The sequence below is a fragment of the Geotrypetes seraphini genome, chromosome 18 (genome assembly GCF_902459505.1).
Source record: "Geotrypetes seraphini chromosome 18, aGeoSer1.1, whole genome shotgun sequence".
NCBI lineage: Eukaryota > Metazoa > Chordata > Amphibia > Gymnophiona > Dermophiidae > Geotrypetes > Geotrypetes seraphini.
Window position 1 is genome coordinate 10560138 of NC_047101.1, and position 19926 is coordinate 10580063.

A 19926-nucleotide genomic window follows, 5' to 3' on the forward strand; every position below is an offset into this window, starting at 1 on the left:
CTAGTGCTCCTCATCTGACAACTTGATCTCAAATGGTAGTCTCCCAAGAGCACCGCTAGGGGTTAGGAATGACTGAGGATTGCTCCTATGCCCTCTCGCCTACTAGATACCAGGGATAGATCCAGTAGGGTCTAGGATGGGGAGGGGGGTTGGGTTTTTGCTAGAAGGCAGACTAACAATGGCATGAGTATTACAAAATCTCTGGCTCCTTTCAGATAGCCACATCATGCACCTGGCTAGGTGCTTCCAGGAAGGAAAAATAATGCTAGCCCAGATCTGGCGTTATTTTTCCACAAATAATGCAGCTTGCAAAGTTAAATGCAAGCTATGCTATTCAATCTAGGTAACAATGAGATACTTTGAATGATTTGTCTCTCTAATGTTATTTGCAGTTAAATAACACACAATTTTGCCATTTAACTTGCATTATGTGGCAAAAATCGTGCATTATTCCCTTAACACGTTAGTAACCATCCACTTAAATGAACTTTCTTGCATAGGACAGGAATTCCAGTAAAACACCAGATTTTTTACTTTTGCATCAAATTCTCCTAAGGCTCCTTACTGGAGAATTTTTACCCATTCTGTACATCTTTCAGCAAAACTGAAAAGAATATCTAGCCAGAAAAGGAAATTTTGCCACTGGAGGAAAAAGCTCTAACATCTGCAGTAATTAAAAGAATCTCTTGCTATTTGCTTAGTAGAAACCAGATGTACCTATGGAAAAATATACTTAGTACATGTGGTCTAAGTTCACTAATAATTATACTTTGGATAAGTTTATTCTAGTAATCTGCACTACTTTAAACCACTCTAAACTACTCTAAAACCACATAATTCACCCTATTCTTATCTCCTAAAGACTTCTACTTCCAGTTGTAACTCTTTACCCAACATTTTTATTACCTTAAAAAATTTTATGTCATCGCTTATTCTATTCCTTCAAATTTTGAATGTAATTCTTGTTTTTAGTTTGAATGTAATCCGCCTTGAACCACAAGGTAATGGCGGAATAGAAATCACTAATGTAATGTACTTTTCCTTTTCAAGCAGATTTCCCAATGCAAATTAGGGAGATGTACCTATAAAACTCAAAAACAGAACCTCTGGCAAATGAGGAATAAGCCAAGGAGAACAAGCTCAAAACTGCTAGGCAGAAATGAACAGAAGCAGTAAGGATGTTTTTATGGGAAAAGAGCCACATATAAGCGATATAGAATTAGCTGTGAGAAATAATGCTACTATTTGATCAACAGGAAAAAAAATATGAATAGAAAATAATGCTTACATCATCATTGGAATCCTCAACATAGTACTGATATTATTTGTAAATTGTTGAAGATATTATTATTAATATACCACAATGCTGAATCACAGCTGGTTCCTTTTGTCTATATTTAAACCCATATCTTAGGGCTTAGAAATCATGAAGACAACATCTGATAATGTATGAGGCACCCAACAATGCTGCTGTCCAGAAGCAGCAGAATCCCTTTTTGGTGGCAGCAACCAAACTGTTCTCCATCCTCAACTCCCAAGCTCTCTAGTTGCTGAAGCTGTATTAGGCTAAATACTTGTGAGGCCATGGCCCCTATGGCCCACCACATTTCACTTGTCTATGCTGTTGTCTGTAGTTGTTCCAATTTGTGTATAAGATACAACAGAAGACATATGAGAACAGACTTGAAGACATAAATATGTATACCCTGGAGGAGGAGGGTTCAGGGAGATATAATACAAACAGTTACTGTATATACTTGAATATAAACCAACCCAAATATAAACCGAGCTAACTTTTCCCCCCCAAAAGGAAGAAAAAAGGTTAACTTGAATATAAACCGAGGGGGTTAATATTCAAGTGCAGTGCAGTGCAGTGCCTTGCCTGGCTCTGCTCCCTGTTCTCCCTCCCTCATTCCCCCCCCCTTTGCCCTGCCTGTCTCTGCACCCAGCCCCACTCCCTCCCTGCCAGGTTCCGTACTCTGTTCCCCCTCCCTCCAGATGACTTGCAGGCCTCCACCGGGCCTGCCGTGAGACCTGGTGGTCCAGTGGTGCCCAGGACAGGAGGGATCCTCCCACCTCCTGGTCCAGCCGTTTCTAAGAATTTTTACCTCCTTCCTGCCTCCCCCGAGTATCTTTAGTATCCCTGGTGGTCCAACAGTGAATCGTAGCAAGAATGACTTTCCTTCGCTCCTGCCCATGCAGAGCCGCTAGCTGAACGCCTGCTGCAAGTTCTCATGAATATAAACCGAGAACCCCACCCAAAAATCTCAGCTATACGGTAAATGCTTGAAAGATATAAATGAATAAACCTTTTTCAAAATGGGGGGGGGGGCTACATGCTCTTTTGAGCAGGAACTTTCTCTTCTATGCCTTGATGTACAGCGCTATAGAAATGATTAATAGAAGTACAGAAGCAGAAATAAGGGAAACTGGCAAGCAATATTAGAAAATACTTTTTCACAGGGAAGGTGGTGGATGCCTGAAATGCTCTTCCAAGGGAGATGATGGGGATGAAATGGTAACAGAATTTAAAAAATAAATTATATATATATATATACACACAGTGGTACCTTGGATTACGAGCATAATCCGTTTCAGGAGCATGCTCGTAATCCAAAATGCTCGTTTATCAAAGCGAGTTTCCCCCATAGGAAATAATGGAAACTTGCTTTGATACGTTCCCACCCCCCGAGGCCAGTAGCGCTGCTCTATCCCCCCCACGAGAAATGGCATTGCTCCCCCCGAAGGCCCCCCTGCGATCTGGCACCACCCCCCCCACCGCTTCTTACTGTCATCTGTTTAACTTTCAAAATCCTATGTGGCATCCTTCCTCCCTTTATCCCTCTTTCTTGGAATTCCTCAAACCCTAATACCACCAGATCCTCCCACAAATTAAAACTATCCTTCCCTTCGCTAAAAGGCATTTCCCACACAGGAAAGCTAGGGACCTCTCTCCACTTCAAAATCACTGAGCTCTGGAACAACCTTACCTCCCCTCTTCGGAACTTGAGCTCTCTCCAAGTTTTCCGCAAACATCTGAAAACCTGGCTTTTCTCAAAAAATGTAAGTCTCCCTCCAACTTAGGAATCAAGGAAACTCTTATATCTTGGCATCCCAAGTCCTCTAAATTTTCTTCACACTTCTACCTCTAACCCTCTGTTGTAGTTCCTTCCTATTTCTCCTACTGTAAACCGCGTCAAGCTCTACGAACGTGGAGATGATGCGGTATACAAACCTAAGGATTAGATTAGATCTGGGCACCGGCACCGGCATGTCCTGTGCGTTGGTGCCTGCGAAGGTGCTCAAGGCCCAGCAAGAAGAGGAGGCCGATCTTCGGGCACTGGCATCAACGCTCAGGACATGCCGGTGCCGGTGCCCAGATGACAGTAAGAAGCGGCGGGAGGTGCCCAATCACGGCGGGGGAAGGGGGGGTTGCTGGATCGCAGGGGGTGCCATTCACAAATCGAGGCATGCTCGGTTTCCGAGGCGCCGAATTTGCAAATGTTTTGCTCGTCTTGCAAAACACTCGCAAACCGGTGCACTCGTAAACCGAGGTACCACTGTATATACATACACACACACACACAGAGGATCCCTATATGGAAAAAGGAATGAATAAAAGTACCGTATTTCATTCAGACCAAAACATAAGCGGCAGGTATAACTCCCATGCTAGTCTTTATCTGCTGTCGTTTACTATATTGGTATGTTAGTGCTGATAAAGAAGGCACGATATGTAGGAACCACAAACACAAATATTTTCTAAATTATTTCAGAGTTAAGAGTTTTCCAGTCAATACGATGACTGTGGAACAAGCAAACCTAACAAGACTCCGTCATATACAGAAGCCATGCTTTGCAATGAATTAATGGAATTTATTCATCTACTAGCTGCCATATAGTAGATTTCTCATCTAAGCAGAATACATCAAAAACACAACTGCTATCAATGAAAAGCAATTATTCTACTCTAAAGGACCTTATGTGTTAAAGGTTCTCGTTCAGGTTGTGTATGGGATTAATAATTAAGGTCAAATACATTATTGAATGCAATAAGTATACTGGCATTTTTGCAGATTTAGAAATCAGTTTATGTAACAGATTTTATGTCATGAAAGAGACACATTTGCATAAAATATCAGCAATGTTGTACTTTTCCAGCAATTGTATCCATTCATTCGGGGCATAATATGTCACCAATGTCTTAATGGCTGGTTTTCCACTGGGGAGTCTTGCACAAAAATCTCTGAATGAAATGAATTGCTCTCTTCCACAAGACTGACCCCAAGCAGCTGAATATGCAAAATGGACATAATGGAAAAGAAAAGCCATCAAATTCTTCATTCTTTTATCTTTGAAAACAGTATGGGGCCTTGCAGACAAGACAAATGCCTTAGGAGTATAAAACTTCAAGGGGAATCCTGTCTGGCATTAATAGTGGAGACATATTTTTCAATAATAGCTGTGAAAGTAATTAAAACAAATGAAACAAACCTTTAGAAAATTTATCTCTCTCATGGCAATTTTGTTGATAGATTTTTCTGGCCTCTCAAAAAATTTCTTAATGGCTACAATGTTTCCAGTTTCCTTGTGTTTACATTTCATTACTACGCCATAACTTCCCTCTCCCACCATCCCAAGGTTCTCATACATGTCCATCTTCAAGCCCGATTTCTATTTCTACACAAAAATAAAAAGGGAACATGATGAAGCATTAAAAAGTGAATTGGGACATGTCTACCAAACATTTCATTTGCAAATAAACTGACACATTTATTCCCAACATGCTTTAAATAAAGAAGGCACAATTATCTTGGAAATTATTAATTTTTATAGTATGGTCAGAATAGCCTTACTGGGTCAGACCAATGGTCCATCAAGCCCAATAGCCCGTTCTCACAGTGGCTAATCCAGGTCACTAGTACCTGGCCAAAACCCAAGGAGTAGCAACATTCCATACAGAATCCCAAAGAATAGCCAGATTCCGGAATCCCAGAGAGCAACACGATTCTAGAATCCCAGGGAGTAGCAACATTCCATGATACCGATCCAGGGCAAGCAGTGGCTTCCCCCATATCTTTCTCAATAATAGACTATGGACTTTTCTTCCAGGAACTTGTCCAAACCTTTCTATTTGCATGCACTGCTTTTATTGTATGCTAATAGATCTCATGCATATTTATTGGGGGAATCCTGAAAACCCGACTGGATTGTGGCCTTCGAGGAGGGACTTTGACACCCCTGATCTAAAGTAATCATTTCTCATGACATTTAATAAAATTCTCCAATTGCAAAGATTCCTCAAAAAAAACATATTCTTTCCCTTGAAAGGTGATAAGACACTTACATGGATATTTAAGAAAAGGAAGTTGTGCCCATGGCTACCACTCAGGACCTCAAGGCCAAAAAGGCCTTGCACCTGAGTAGCCCTGGACACAGGAAAAAAACATCCCACAAAATGTAATTTGAAGAGAAATTCTGCTTTGGGGTTGGGATTTAATATACAGAATGCACAGATTTGTTGTAAAGGAAATGTGTGACTATAATCACTTCTTGTGTTGCTGAGCTTCCCACAGGCCACTTCTTGACCTGCACATAGGCAAAAACTCACCACAGTTCACTTCCACTACAGCAGAACGAGACTTAGGAGTGATCATCAGTGCAGACATGAAATCTGCCACTCAAGTGGAGAAAGCTTCATCTAAGGCACGGCAGATGATAGGTTGTATCAAGAGAGGCTTCGTCAACAGGAAGCCTGAAGTCATAATGCCATTATACAGAGCCATGGTCAGACCTCATCTGGAATACTGTGTGCAATTCTGGAGACCACATTACCGTAAAGATGTGCTAATAAAAATGATTGAACTTAAAAAAAAAGAATGGAATCAGTTCAGCGGATGGCCACCAGGATGGTCTCAGGGCTCGGGGGATTCTCGTATGAGGAAAGACTGAACAAATTGCGGCTCTACACTCTCGAAGAACGTAGGGAGAGGGGAGACATGATTGAGACATTTAAGTACATCACGGGACGCGTCGAGGTGGAAGACGACATCTTTCTTCTCAAAGGACCCACGACCACAAGAGGGCATCCGCTCAAACTGAGGGGGGGGGGGGGGAGTTTTGTGGAGACACAAGGAAATACTTCTTCACAGAAAGAGTGATTGAGCAGTGGAACAAGCTTCCAGTGCAGGTGATCAAGGCCAGCAGCATCCCGGACTTTAAGAATAAATGGGATACCTATGTGGGATCCCTACGGGGGTCAAGTCCAGGAATAGGGTCACTAGGGTAAAGTAAAGTGGCTGTATAATTAAAGGGGTCAGTTGACTCCAAGGGGTGGGTCAAGAGAGTGGGCAGACTTGATGGGCTATAGCCCTTATCTGCCGTCATCTTTCTATGTTTCCATTCTACACAGTGTCCTAAGAGAAAATGAAAGCATTTTTATGTTATTTTGGAGGTATATAAAGCTGCAGGAGCAGAAAGCCTAGGACAAAATGTCTGCTCTACTCTCCTCACAATCTGCCTCATCTTGTGGGAAATAAGTCAGCAGAGATGCTTGCAAAGCATTTACTGTCTGAAGATCAGAGCAGACACGCTAAAAGAAATAGAAAAACATTAGCTTAAATATAAATTTAGAAATTGGAATGCACTTTTGAGTCTGGTGAAAAATCAATTTATGTATCTAAGGCGTCAGTGCTTGTAACATCCACAGTAAGAACAATCTATGATAATAAAGGCAAAATAAAGCTAGATATCAAGAAGCATCACCTTCAGTGCTTTCAGATTGTCTCTTCTCACAGAAATGAAAACCAAGGAAAATCTGCTGAATATGTGTATCTAAGATCAGAATTGGCAGTCCTAGAAACTGTCATAATCCGGAAGATGGAGCAAAGTTTGCAAAAAGAAACTTATAGCGCGAGCACAGAAAGAGCTCTAAAAGCGAAATGTTTGTCAGCAGTAAAAAGTAAATTGGAGAGACATAAAAGATGGCAGAGTTTATACAAAATAAAGATACAGAACTAGAGAAAGAGCCAGTGCTGATGCAGACCCATGTTTCCCAAACCTTCTCTTGGAGGCACATCTAGCCACTCAGGTTTTCAGGGTTATCATAATGAATATGCATGAGAAATTGACTTACAGTACTTGGAGACAGAGCATGAACAAAAGAGTTTAATGCATGTTGATTATGAATATCCTGAAAAACCAAGTGGCTAACTAGACCTCAAGTTCAAGTTGAATAAAATTTTGATATACCACCTTATCATTTATTTCAAGGTCCTCCACATGAGGACTGAGAAACACTGAGGAAGACATTGCTCGTGGGCATCCTGAGCTTCCGAAGATCATCACTGAAGGAAGGTTACAAACCAGAGCATGTTAGTGATCAGGAGCACGAGAGAACAGAGGCCCTGATTCTATAAAATCTGCCTAAAGTTAAGCGCCGATATCAACACCGATTCTATAAAACTTAGGCACCCATTATAGAATCACACTCTGCATCACCGCTTAGGCGGTACTCAGCATCCTAACATTTAGGCGTCCCCAAATTTTGCCAGGTTAGACATCGATATCGGAGTCTAACAGCACCCGATTCACAAAGAGGTGCCTAACCCAAAAACACACTCACGATCCATCCCTAATCATGCCCACTTTCAGTAAAGGCGTTTTGGGCTTGGCGCCTACTTTATATAGAATCCTGATTTTTCGAGTTAGGCGTCCAAATTTCAATTAAATCCAATTAAAACCAACTGTGAGCTGTTGAGTGCCAATATCAGCACTGATTAAGCCTATGACTGAATTAAAGCTGGCGCCCATATCGGCACCTTACTTTAGGCAGACTTTATAGTAAGTGGTAACAGGGCCAGAATGTCCTCAGAAGACAAACAAGTCAAGGGGTTCCTTTATAATAATAATAATAATAATTTTATTTTTGTATACCGCCATACCCAGGGAGTTCTAGGCGGTTCACAACAAATAGATGAGTTACATACAGTGCAATTGAAAAAAGAAGAACATAAGGCAATCGAAGGGTCAAACTAGTTTACATTGACAATTTAAGTGAAGGAAGGGCTAATACAGAGCACATACAGTATGTACTGTAAGAGTACAATTGAATTTATGAGAGGGGGGAACAAAGCATATTATATGAGAGGGAGGGGGTAGGGATCTTGAAAGGGGGAGGGGGAAAAAGTAAAGAAAGATGGGCAGTGTTGGGGGGGGAGGGGAGCATTAAGGATTTGGTCTGATGCAAGAGTAATAAAACTGTGCTTCTTTTATAAGCCAGATAAACAGATCTGTAAGAAGTCTAGAATGTACAGAAACAGAAGGTGAGTAAGAGACACATTCATTCATCTGTACGGAAGACCTAACAGCTCAAAACACATCAAGTTTTCAATGTATGGAAGGCATAACAGGCCTTTTCCGGTAATGAATGCCTTTATCGCTAAATCTGCATCAAATTTTAAAGCTGCCACAGATTACCTGATACTTCTTTTGGAAAGTAATGCTGCAGATGCATTGAAGCTCCTACTGGTGTAGCATTCATAAAATCCAAAGACTACGCAAGACTATGCAAAATTAAATGTACCTGTCATATAGAGCTCAATTGAGAAAGCTTGAACTATAAGCATTTTTCAGAAACGCTTCACATCACTGTTTCTAAACTAAACTAAACCTTAAGTTTGTATACCGCATCATCTCCTTAAAGATAGAGCTCGGCACGGTTTACAGGTAAATTCAGGTAGTGCAACAGGAATAATCTTTCCAACAAAACATTGCTCCTCAAAGACAATGCACCAGGTTTTTTGGTCCACCTAGAGATTCTCTCTAATAATGTGAGAATTGAATACTTCCCCAAGAGAACAAGCGTTCTGAACCAACGTATGAATCAAGACTTATTTTCTGAGTAAAATAATAAAATGTCTTCACAAAATGCCTGGTGGTGGTGGCTGCTGCTCTTCACACTCAGGGGCTTCAAGTTTTTCCATACCTGGATGGCTGGCTAATCAAAGCCCCCTCTCACCAAGGGGTTATTACAGCGACCCAACAGACTATTCTATTCCTCCAAAGTCTGGGGTTCGAAATCAACTTCCTAAAATCCCAGTTGACCCCATCTCAATCTCTTCAGTTCATTGGGGCCACCCTGGATACTGTCCGCCTCAGAGCGTTTCTACCTCCATCACGTCGAGATGCCCTGATTCGCCTTTGTCAGCAGATTTATCGTCTACTATCAATTTCTGCAAGATAAATGATGATTCTGCTAGGCCCCATGGCTTCTACTGTTCACGTGACTCCTTTTGCCAGACTTCACTTTTGTGTTCCTCAGTGGACCCTGGCATCCCAGTGGCAACAGGCGATCGACCCGCCTTCTCAACAGATTACAGTAAAAGGATCTTATGGGGTAAGTAGGCCAACAGAGAAACTTGATGAAACTATAACATCATGAACGTCACTGACGACATCACTGACTCATGGGACAAATTTAAAAACTCTGAATGGAGTATGCAAAGTGCACCTGCTGTTCAGTATCCATCAGAAACAGATACCGTTCTATTAATTCAACAAAACGTAATAATATTAGATTTGAAGATACTACAAAATCAGATGTGATTGCTGCTCCTTGTGACCATGGGCAGGACTGTGAGCTTCCTATTGCTGCACAAGCCAAAAGATAAGTTTATGAAACAATAATTTCTAAGCTTTGGAATAATGACTTCAGAACTTGTGAATAAAAATTGTTGGATGTTTTTATACTTATGAAGTGAAGTGCCCTCTCTAGTTAGAGGAGGGTTTCCTCCCTGACGGGGTTCTGAGGCTTTTCCTCTATATAAATTGTTTAGTTTTTGCACCTATGCCACTGAGAACTATTTATGGCTGGGTTTTTTTATGGGCAAGTCACTTAAGGGCAAATTCTATAAGTAGCGCCCAAAAAGTGGTGTCGATATAGGCACTGTTCAACGCGATTCAAGTATAATTGGGTGCTGTTTAATTAATCACGCTGAGTGGCACCTATTTTGGAGGCACCCAATAAATAGGCCAGCACTAGGTACAACTAAAAGTTAGGCGGTTCATAGACAACCCCGCGAAAGACAAAGGCGCGCGCCGACAAATGAGCGCATGATGGAGGCGCGCGCCGAAGAAAATTACAGTTTTTAGGGGCTCCGACGGGGGGTTTTGTTGGGGAGCCCCCCCAGTTTACTTAATAGAGATCACGCTGGCGTTGTGGGGGGTTGTAACCCTCCACATTTTACTGTAAACTTAACTTGTTCCCTAAAAACAGGGAAAAAGTGAAGTTTTCAGTAAAATGTGGGGAGTTACAACCCCCCACACCACCCCCACAACGTGGCGCGATCTCTATTAAGTAAAGTGGGGGAGTTCCCCCCCACACACACCCCCGTCGGAGCCGTAAAAACTGTAATTTTCTGCGGCGTGCACCTCCGCGCTGCGCTCAATTGTCTGCGCGCGCCTTTGTCCCAGCGCGCTTTTGACCTGACACCAAGTTAGGCGCCTATGTGAGCGCTTACGCACACTTAAGAGCAGCAATTCTGAAGAAGGCACCAAATACATAGCCACACCCATGCCCAACATGCACAGTGCCTATTTTTTTGAAGGCCGCCTACATTTTTTAGAGGCGCCTTGTTACAGAATCGCTTATTCTTGATAGGCGCCTAAGTTTCAATTATCGCTGATTAAAAAGCTTAATTGAGCTTGTTATTAATTTTACATAGGTGTTTATCTAGGGGGGGGGCGCCTCCAAAATAGGTGCCTAACATTATACACCAGTTACAGAATTTGGGCCTTAATCCTTAATCCCAGGTACATTAGGTAGAATGTGAGCTCACTGGGACAGATAGGGAAAAATGCTTGAGTACCTGAATGTAAACATCTTAGGCTCTAAATACTAAACTAAATCAATCAATCAATAAAATAATTGCTCCCATTACATGAAGATCTGTCTGATGAGGATTTGACACAAATAGAATAAGAGTGAGCTATAGAGGAAGGGTGTCTAAAAAGCTGCAGCCACTCCATGGCGATTGACCACAAAGCAATGTCTAAAGCTTTTACATGCTTTCAGGTTGGCTTGCCAATCCTCACGGCTAATAGTTCCAATCAGAGATCAGAACAACATTCTCAACTGATACAGAGAACCGTAGAAGGAGAATAAAAAGTGCTCGCGATGGTGCCATTTGACCGAATTTTTGTAATGAAAGCTCCAGAACAATAAAGATTATCATAAGGATCAAGAAGATGACAAAAAATGTTTTTCAACATGTTATCTGCTCCTATTTTGTGATCATTGTTTGGTTTTCAGTACATCAAGTGCAGTTTGGTTTTATTTTTCTTAGAAATGCATCCCTACATCTAATGGAATATGGATTTTGATTATAACTATCCTTCCCCTCGCTAAAAGGCATTTCCCACACAGGAAAGCTAGGGACCTCCCTCCACTTCAAAATCACTGAGCTCTGGAACAACCTTACCTCCCCTCTTCGGAACTTGAGCTCTCTCCAAGTTTTCCGCAAACATCTGAAAACCTGGCTTTTCTCAAAAAATGTAAGTCTCCCTCCAACTTAGGAATCAAGGAAACTCTTATATCTTGGCATCCCAAGTCCTCTAAATTTTCTTCACACTTCTACCTCTAACCCTCTGTTGTAGTTCCTTCCTATTTCTCCTACTATAAACCGCGTCGAGCTCTACGAACGTGGAGATGATGCGGTATACAAACCTAAGGATTAGATTAGATTAGATAAGGAAGCCACTGTGGAAATGTTATCACTTCTGTATATTGAGGGATTGCTGTATTCAAAATAAGTCTGTTTTATGCCTACAGCAATTCTAAATCAAGATTCAGGCACTGTTACAGCTGCTATTTCTTCCTATGGTAGACATTTTTTTTTATAGTCTTCTTGTACTTTAAACATAAGCTAAGCTTTTCTTTTCCATAGCTACTCTTAAAAGGACGGGACTTCTTTTCCTGCCTAAGTTAATTACATGATTGTGCCATACTACTTGACAAGAACTTCACACTGATTATTGCACTGTTATTACTTTAGTTCATACAACATATTATATAGCCTTCATAACAAGGACTAAGCTATCAAGATACAAGGATCTTCAGACTGTCAATTGGGTAACATTACCCCACTTGGATCAATGAGGATTGCAGTCGGATTGGGTTATGTTACCCGATTGACAGTCTGAAGATCTTTGTATCTTGATAGCTTAGCCTTTGTTATGAAGGCTATATAATATGTTGTATAAGTTAATTACATGCCAGGTTCATGATTTGAGATCTGCTGGGTTCTTGTGTTAAGAGACAGGATGCTGGGCTTGATAAACCTTGGTCTGACTTAGCAGGGCTTTTAAAATTTCATTTTCATTCAAGCATTTATTAAATTTCTCTTATGCTTTTATGGTTTATTTATTTAAAGTTCACCTTTTACAAAGCAAATCATAACATAACAAACACACAAATAAAATCAAACAAAAAATAATCTTCTTTTGACCATAATATCCATTATCCCACAACAGAATAATCATAACGGTCGCAGGAATTTCTAAAAGGTACCAAGTTACAATAATCAAGGCTGGACAAGACAACTGCCTGAAGAACATGCTTATAATCATTCTTGGAGAGATACAATCAAAGATTATTTAATAGCAGTAGTTTTAAATATATCTTCTTTATCATTGCCTGACCGTGTCCTTCAAAGGACAGTTGCAAATCAATGATTACACCCAAAAATCGAATCTCAGAGGAAATATTCATAGTCGTACCTAATACTTTAGTGCAGAACATGCAGTGCTGAAGACGTTTGAGGGGGCCTATTTCTAGCTTACGGATTGGTTGAGTCCCTGAGGAGGAGTGCTAATCCTATCTGCTTCAACATGCTTTATATTCATCCTTGTATCATTTCTTGTGTTAAATTTGAGCTGTATTTTTCTTTCTTTTCATACTTAGGGGTCCTTTTACTAAGGCACTCCCCCACCTTTAATACACCACTGTATATTAATAACTACAACTGTTTATGTTCTAAAACTAATTAAAATTAATATTCAGATCAATGATTAGATTATATGCCAGGTGAAACTGAATGCATTGAAGATGCTTACACCTCCTATGTGTGGCACCCAGCAGTGACGTATGTCAGCGGGAGAGCCAACAGAGTTGCGAAGAGCACGCCATCAACCGCTGCAAACAACAACCTCAACCAGAGGCATGGGGGAAGGGGGTGCGCACATAGAGGGGAGAAATGGGAAGAGGAGGGGTGCCGGCACCCCCACTAACATGGTTAAAATGGAATAAAAGTCACTAATGTAATGTAATGTAAATAGCCTTAGCATGTCCTAATACAGATCATTCCCATGCACTAAGCCCATTTCTAGCACCACAGTAAAGTTCAGTCCTTGCACCGTTAGCATTAGCATGCAGTCATTTAAAACTTATCACCTCTTATCTAGAAGGCATGAAGGGCCATATTCTGTACAGGACACCCGGTCTCAGAAGCTGGAGTGGCCTAAGAGATCTGGCCAATCGGAGTCCTAGGTCACTCCCAGTGCATTCCATAATGAACTGGGAGAAAGGCCTGATTCAGGTTGGCCCAGGTGCCTAAGGGCCCTCCTATGGGCTTGCAGTGCAGGGAACGGTGGCAGAGAGGAGGAGAGCCTGGCGAACAGGCAAGAGAGATCAGGGCTGAGGTCTGACAGCAGTGACAGGAGGCTGCTTCTCATGTCACTACTGTCAGGGTGTGCGCATGAGCAGCGATTGCTCTCTAGTGATCCTGGCCGTGGGTAGGGGGGCGTGTTAACGATTGTCTCTGTTTGCATGCAGGCCTTTAGTGAATTTGTTGGCCTGCATGCAAATGGAAACGGATCGCACATGGTTTGGAGGGTTAGTGAATCTTCTAGGCCTTTGTGTTTTTATAAGATCATTGTTGTGGAATAGGGTTATAGTGATAATGACTGTTCAATGTAATTAGAGAAGTGTCAGGAAGGGGGGCCTGAAAGCGAATGGGGCAAGAGCTAAGACTGAAGGCTTCCTCTAGGTACCTAGAAGCCTTACTCCAGACCTGGCATGTAATTATCAATGAAAGCCCTAGCCCAGAGAATTGCAAACTGTGTGCCGCCAGGGACTGAAGAACACATGGCGTATTCAGAGTGTTGCTTCCGGCTTCGGCACCGCTCCTCCTCTCCACCCCCACATGAACCTCATCTCGTTTTCCCCGAGCAGGGGGGGGGGGGGCCGTGTCCGAAGGGCTTCCGAGCATGCGCGGCCATCAGTGTAATGACAACTTGCGCATGGATTTAAGGAAAAATTGGACACACATCTTCTTGCAGGCCACATTGAGGGATACGAGTGACTAAGGCATTCGCCAGGGTAGGCCTGGCTGAGCCTCCGTGTGTGCGGATCGCCGGACTAGATGTGTAGGGTCATGAAATGGTTAACTGTTGTTTAAAATATTGCTCTGGTCTACATAGCTGAAGAAAGTGTACAATCTATCGACTTCATCTGCCTAAAATGTATGTCCCTACCTTACCACATTGTAAGCTGAATAGATAAGAGTTTGAGCCTTTAGGTACCCTGCCCTTCTGTACATTTAACATTTAGAACTGTAAGAGTTAGATAAGTGACCTGCTAGTGTGAGCTTAGGACCAATAATAATTGTAGAAAAGTTATAGAAGTAACAACTGAAAATTGTAGTTTTTGCATATATTAGTTTGCAAAAAGGGCATAAAAGTCCGTGTATTTCCTGTTTCTGACACTCTAGTAGGCAGGCTATTAACTGCACCAGAGTCCGGTATACCGTAATAAATCTCTTGTACTTTCTTCACGCCTCTGACTTTGTGTGTTCAAGTGACCTTTCAGATGGACCCCCAGGTCTGATCCGGTGCAAGCATGTCTTATGTTCTTATGCTCGGAGGCCCTCCAGACACGGCCCCCCCCCCCCCCAGCTCAGGGAAAATAAAATGAGGTTCGGTGGGGGTGTGCCACAGTAAAAAAAAAAAACCACATTTGCTCCCTTAGTGTGCCAGCTTGCGGGACCCTGCCCTAGCCCCTGGGCCTAGGAGCCAGCTCTGTGGGCGCTCAAGCACGCCCAGGATTGAATCAAGTGCTCGATTTTGTTCAGGCGCCCTGATCATTTTGGAAAAGTTGGCTCCTATGCCCCGGGGTCAAAAGCCTTTCCCGAAGGGGGGAGGGGAGCAAAGCTTAAAGGAGAAGAAGGCAGGTTACATGCTAGGAGTCTCCCGCGCTGACAGGAGACCTCGGGGGCCCTGGCGCTCGGCAGCTCTGCCCGAAGGTGCCGGCCCTCGAACGCAACCGTCCTTCACCCTGCATGCTGCGGCATGGCCAGCGCCGCGGGCGGGCAACGGCGAAGTCTCCTCCCAGCCGCAGCCGCGCTTCAGGGCGGATCCCGGCCCCTGCCCTCCGCGCAAGCCGCCTAGCGTTCGTCACCATGGCAACGCCGTGTTTACCTTCTTACGCGCTCCGACGTGCGCGCCAGCCCGGGGGGGCCGCGTGCCCGGAAGGAGCCGTGACGTCATCCGTCCCCGCCCACAGCGTGCCTGCTGGGGGGGGGGGCGTGCTTCTTTCACCTTGGTACGTGGAGGGCGTTTGTTTTTCTGGGCGTGCTTGATCCGATTATACCCAGGAGCCGGCTCTGTGGGTGCTTGAGTACCCCTCCCCAATATAGAGCAGACTCCTTGATTGTGTCCAGGGTTTCCATTGGGTTTAGCAACTGCAGTCATTTTGAAACGGTGGCTTCTAAGTATAGGGCTTAGCACAGGGGTAGGCAATTCTGGTCCTCCAGAGCCGAAGCCAGGTCAGGTTTTCAGGATATCCACAATAAATATGCATGAGATAGATTTGCATCTCAAGGAGGCGGTGCAATATTCATTATGCAATATTCATTATGGATATCCTGAAAACCTGACCTGGCTCGGGCTCTCGAGGACTGGAATTGCCTACCCCTGGCGCTAGCCAGTCATATAGCGTCTGTTTAACAATAGTCTTACTTTTGCTAGGAAATGCCATTGGGGAAAATCCCTGGCTGCATGCATGCAGAGCTGGATCCAGACAATTCATGGGCTACTTTTGTAACTCTAGGTACCAATCGTCAGCCAGCATTCATTTGTGGGTCTGACATCATTTTCTGGCTCTGCATCTCTGTGCCTCATTCTCTGTTTCCTTCAGGCCTATTGTGGTGTTTGTGATTTTGAGTTTAACCTTTCTCTTTTCTGTCCCGTTTTATACTTTTCTTTTCTTTTTATTCCTCCTCCACTTTGTCTCCTTTGTTATCTACCCTTCTCCTTTCTCTCTTTATTATTTCCCTGAATTCCTTCTCTCCCTCTAGTCCCAAGGTTGGTTTGTTTTTTCTCTCTCCATCTTAAACCAACTCTGGTCACCTCTTCCTTCCCTTTACCAACTTTTATTCTGGGTCCTTTTTCTTTAAGAATCCTATTGCATAAAGTCACTATTGAAAACAAGAAGGGGCAGCAAGCAGTACATGTTGAGCACCTTAGGTGCCAGCTCTTTGGGTTCTTGAACACTCCCAACACTGCCCTGTGAATTGTTGAGCCACCTGGTCTTGTCACAATCCCTGGAATACCTGAGGGAGTTCTTCAACATGGCAGAAGACTGAGTCTTTCTTCCTGATGCACACAAACAGAAGTTTTGCGGACAAATCACAGACCTATTATCCAAGTCAGTGCCCACTGCGAAGCATTATTTACGGGTTCTCAGGTCGATTGTGACCATGATAGAGGTGGTGCCCTGGGCGAAAGCACACCTGCGTCCCCCTCAGGACACACTGTTTTCTCGGTGGTCTCAAAGAGACTCCCTGCAAGTCCCACTTCCTTGGACAGCAGCATCCCAAAACATCATGAGATGGTGGCTTCAACCACAGTCCTTGGTGAAGGGTGTTCTGCTCAGGATCAATTCCTGGGGCATCCTGTCGACAGATGCCAGTTTGTTTGGGTGGGGGGCTCATTGCAACGGGCACCCAGTCCAAAGACAATGGACCCCCATCTCAGCGGAGATGGTTATTCAACAGGCTGGAACTATGTGCCATACATCTAGTGCTGCAACGACTGGAGGCTTTGCTGGAGGGCAGAGCAGTCAGAATCTTTGTCAACAGGCAGAAAAGCACCATGAGTGTACCACTTCATCAGCTTGCAGATGAACATCTGCCTCCTATCTTGGTGGCTCACATGGCTGACGTGGACAATGTCCATGAGAGTATTCCAAACCATTGTGAGACAATGGGGTCAGCGGACATTCAACTTCATGGCAACAGCAAAGAACAAAAAGGCGAGCCAATTCTTCTGTCAAAGACACAAAACTGGAAGTACAGGACTAGACACCCTAGTTCAAGCATGGCCAGAGATTGGGCTACTGTATGTGTTCCCGCCCTGGTCCTTGATAGGCCAGTTGATCCACAGAATAGCAAACCACCCTGGAGTTCTACTAGTGCCAGATTGGCCCAGGCATCCTTGGTATGTGGATCTTATATGCCTTCAAAAGGCTTACTCTCTCACAGGGCCTATTTCCCTAGAAGATCCAGGATGCTTTGGTCTTATGGTATGGCTTTTGAGCACGCTGATAGATTTAAGAGTAAGTTAAAATGCTTTCTTTTTAAAGATGCTTTTGACCTTTGGCTCTTCAAGTCAGGTCAATGCCTTCTCATTCGACCTGACTTCTTTTGCAGCAATAAATTTCTGACCCTCTTATTCACTATTTTTCTTACTCCAATTTCCTTATCTCCTTTATACTCGCAATTCTCTTCTTCACCTTTTTCTCCATTCCCCTCCTTTTGTCCTTCCCCTATTTGTCTTCTTTCCTATCCTACATTGTATTTCTTACCCTCCTCTCCCATTGGCACGGTAAGTCCTGTACGTCAAGTATATGTTTTACATATTGTACTCCCCGATTGTTGTAAAACTTTTTAGCTATGTTTATCGCTTAGAAAGATGATTAAGCGATTAATCAAATTTTAAATAAAACTTGAATATTCAGAAGTAGTCATTGCTACTCTCCTTGGGGCCAAAAAGCCATCGACGGTTACGGCGTATGCCAGGGCATGGGAGACATTTCAGCGTTGTTGCAGCAGATAACAGTTGGAGCCGGATATGGCTCCTATCGTCTGTACTGGGGTTCCTACAAAATGGCCTTGGTAAGGGTCTGGTAGTAGCATCCCTTAAAGTTTAAGTAGTAGGGCTCTTCTGCTTCCAAGGTCGAGAGTGAAGAGCCTCACTAGAAGCATATCTGGACATAATTTGGTTGTTGAAAGGGGCCTGGAGACTAAGGCCGCCGATTCAAATACTGTTTCCAACCTGGAATTTTAATATAGTTTTAGAAGGACTTAGCAGGGCTCCCTATAAGCCTTTGCAGGATTCACTAGAAATAGGGCTTGTTAGACAAATCTGATCAATTTCTTTGACTGGGTGACCAGAGAATTGGATAGAGCAGTGGTTCCCAACCCTGTCCTGGAGGAACACCAGGCCAATCGGGTTTTCAGGCTAGCCCTAATGAATATGCATGAAGCAAATTTGCATGCCTATCACTTCCATCATATGCAAATCTCTCTCATGCATATTCATTAGGGCTAGCCTGAAAACCCGATTGGCCTGGTGTTCCTCCAGGACAGGGTTGGGAATCACTGGGATAGAGGAATGGATCAAAGTGACAGGCTGGGTCAAGAACTGGTTGAGTGAAAGGTGACAGAGGGTAGTGATCAATGGAGATCACTCAGGAAAGCTGATACAATAGCATTTACACCACGAAAAATAACTATTTTATAATTTTTTTTTCTCTTAAGTTATAGGTTTTGAAGAGTAAAATGAAAATAATGCAGTTGCTCTTCTTCCTTCCCAGCCCAAGCAGAGACCAGTGAGAATTGTATTTTGTGTTTCTTGCAGGGCAGGGTTAATTCTTTGGTGTGTCTGGGAGGGAATGCATGGATGGGAGAACATCGCAGGGGAGGAGACATAGGCATCCTGGGACTGTCTGCCAAGTCTCTTCCCTGAAGAAGCCCTTTCTGGAAACGTCAATCGCTCCTCCTAAACTTAATTGCTCTACTTCATCACTGACGCTGAAACCGTGGATTGAAGACAAAGTTTTATTTTATTTTTCTTTCCAGCTTATGATTTATCTTTAATCTTATCTATTGTTTTGCCTTTTGTCTTTGTTTTGTTCTATTTCTATCATTTAAATTTCTCCAGAATTTTTTATTTTATTTTTATTTTTCCTCTAACTCTACTTTTCACTTCTCTATTACCCTCCAGGTACTTTAGTTAGATTGTGAGCCTTCGGGACAGTAAGGGAATTTTTCAAGTACCTTTCTTATTTCTAATCTTAATGTATATTTTCTGTAAACCGCTTAGAACCTAACGGATGTAGCGGTATATAAGAAATAAATTACATTACATTACATTACAAACAAGGCCATTGGTTTGTTACCATCATCATAACCTAAATACATTTTAAAAACTCTCACAAATAGGTCCTTTATGCTTCTGATTGCAGAGGAAGAAACAGCAGATACCATATGAAGCATTGCTTTCCAACTGCTGTCAACTAGAGGGACAAGTGCAGGGGGTGAGAAGAATAGTCAGACCTCAGGAGTCAAGACTGGCTCTCCCCCCACTCCCATTTTTTTTTTCTTCAGCAGCTTAATTACTAGAGGAAAAATCTTCTTTGGGAGCCATTGAATTAGCACATTTATCAGTGTCTCTCAAAACTAGGATGTAGGCATGCGCCTTGCCTAAGCCAAGTTAATCGTGCCCTGGTCGCAGGGGGGGGGGGTTCTCCCACTTTTTGAATCGCCTGCTGCCCGTTTTACTTATCACAGGGAGTTGCACCCCCCTACATCTGCAGCCCCTTTTGCCTGACCGGGAAGAAAGGGGCAAACACAACACAGAGACGCGTGT

General features: G+C 43.1%; 1 protein-coding gene across 6 annotated transcripts in view; it reads right to left on the minus strand.

Annotated features, from left to right (window-relative positions):
* The window catches only part of CDKL3 (cyclin dependent kinase like 3), a 58142-nt gene extending 42537 nt beyond the window's left edge, over positions 1-15605 (minus strand). For 5 of the 6 annotated variants that reach the window (XM_033927789.1, XM_033927793.1, XM_033927791.1 and 2 more), the window contains exons 1-2: positions 15233-15435; positions 4495-4680 (exon numbers count right to left, since the gene is read on the minus strand). In XM_033927789.1, coding sequence (XP_033783680.1) covers positions 4495-4659 — 165 coding nt within the window. In that variant the 5' untranslated portion in view covers positions 4660-4680; positions 15233-15435. Of the gene's footprint in view, positions 1-4494; positions 4681-15232; positions 15436-15474 lie in introns of those variants that run through there. The other variant, XM_033927788.1, reaches the window with a different exon arrangement.
* Between the last annotated feature and the right edge of the window lie 4321 nt (positions 15606-19926).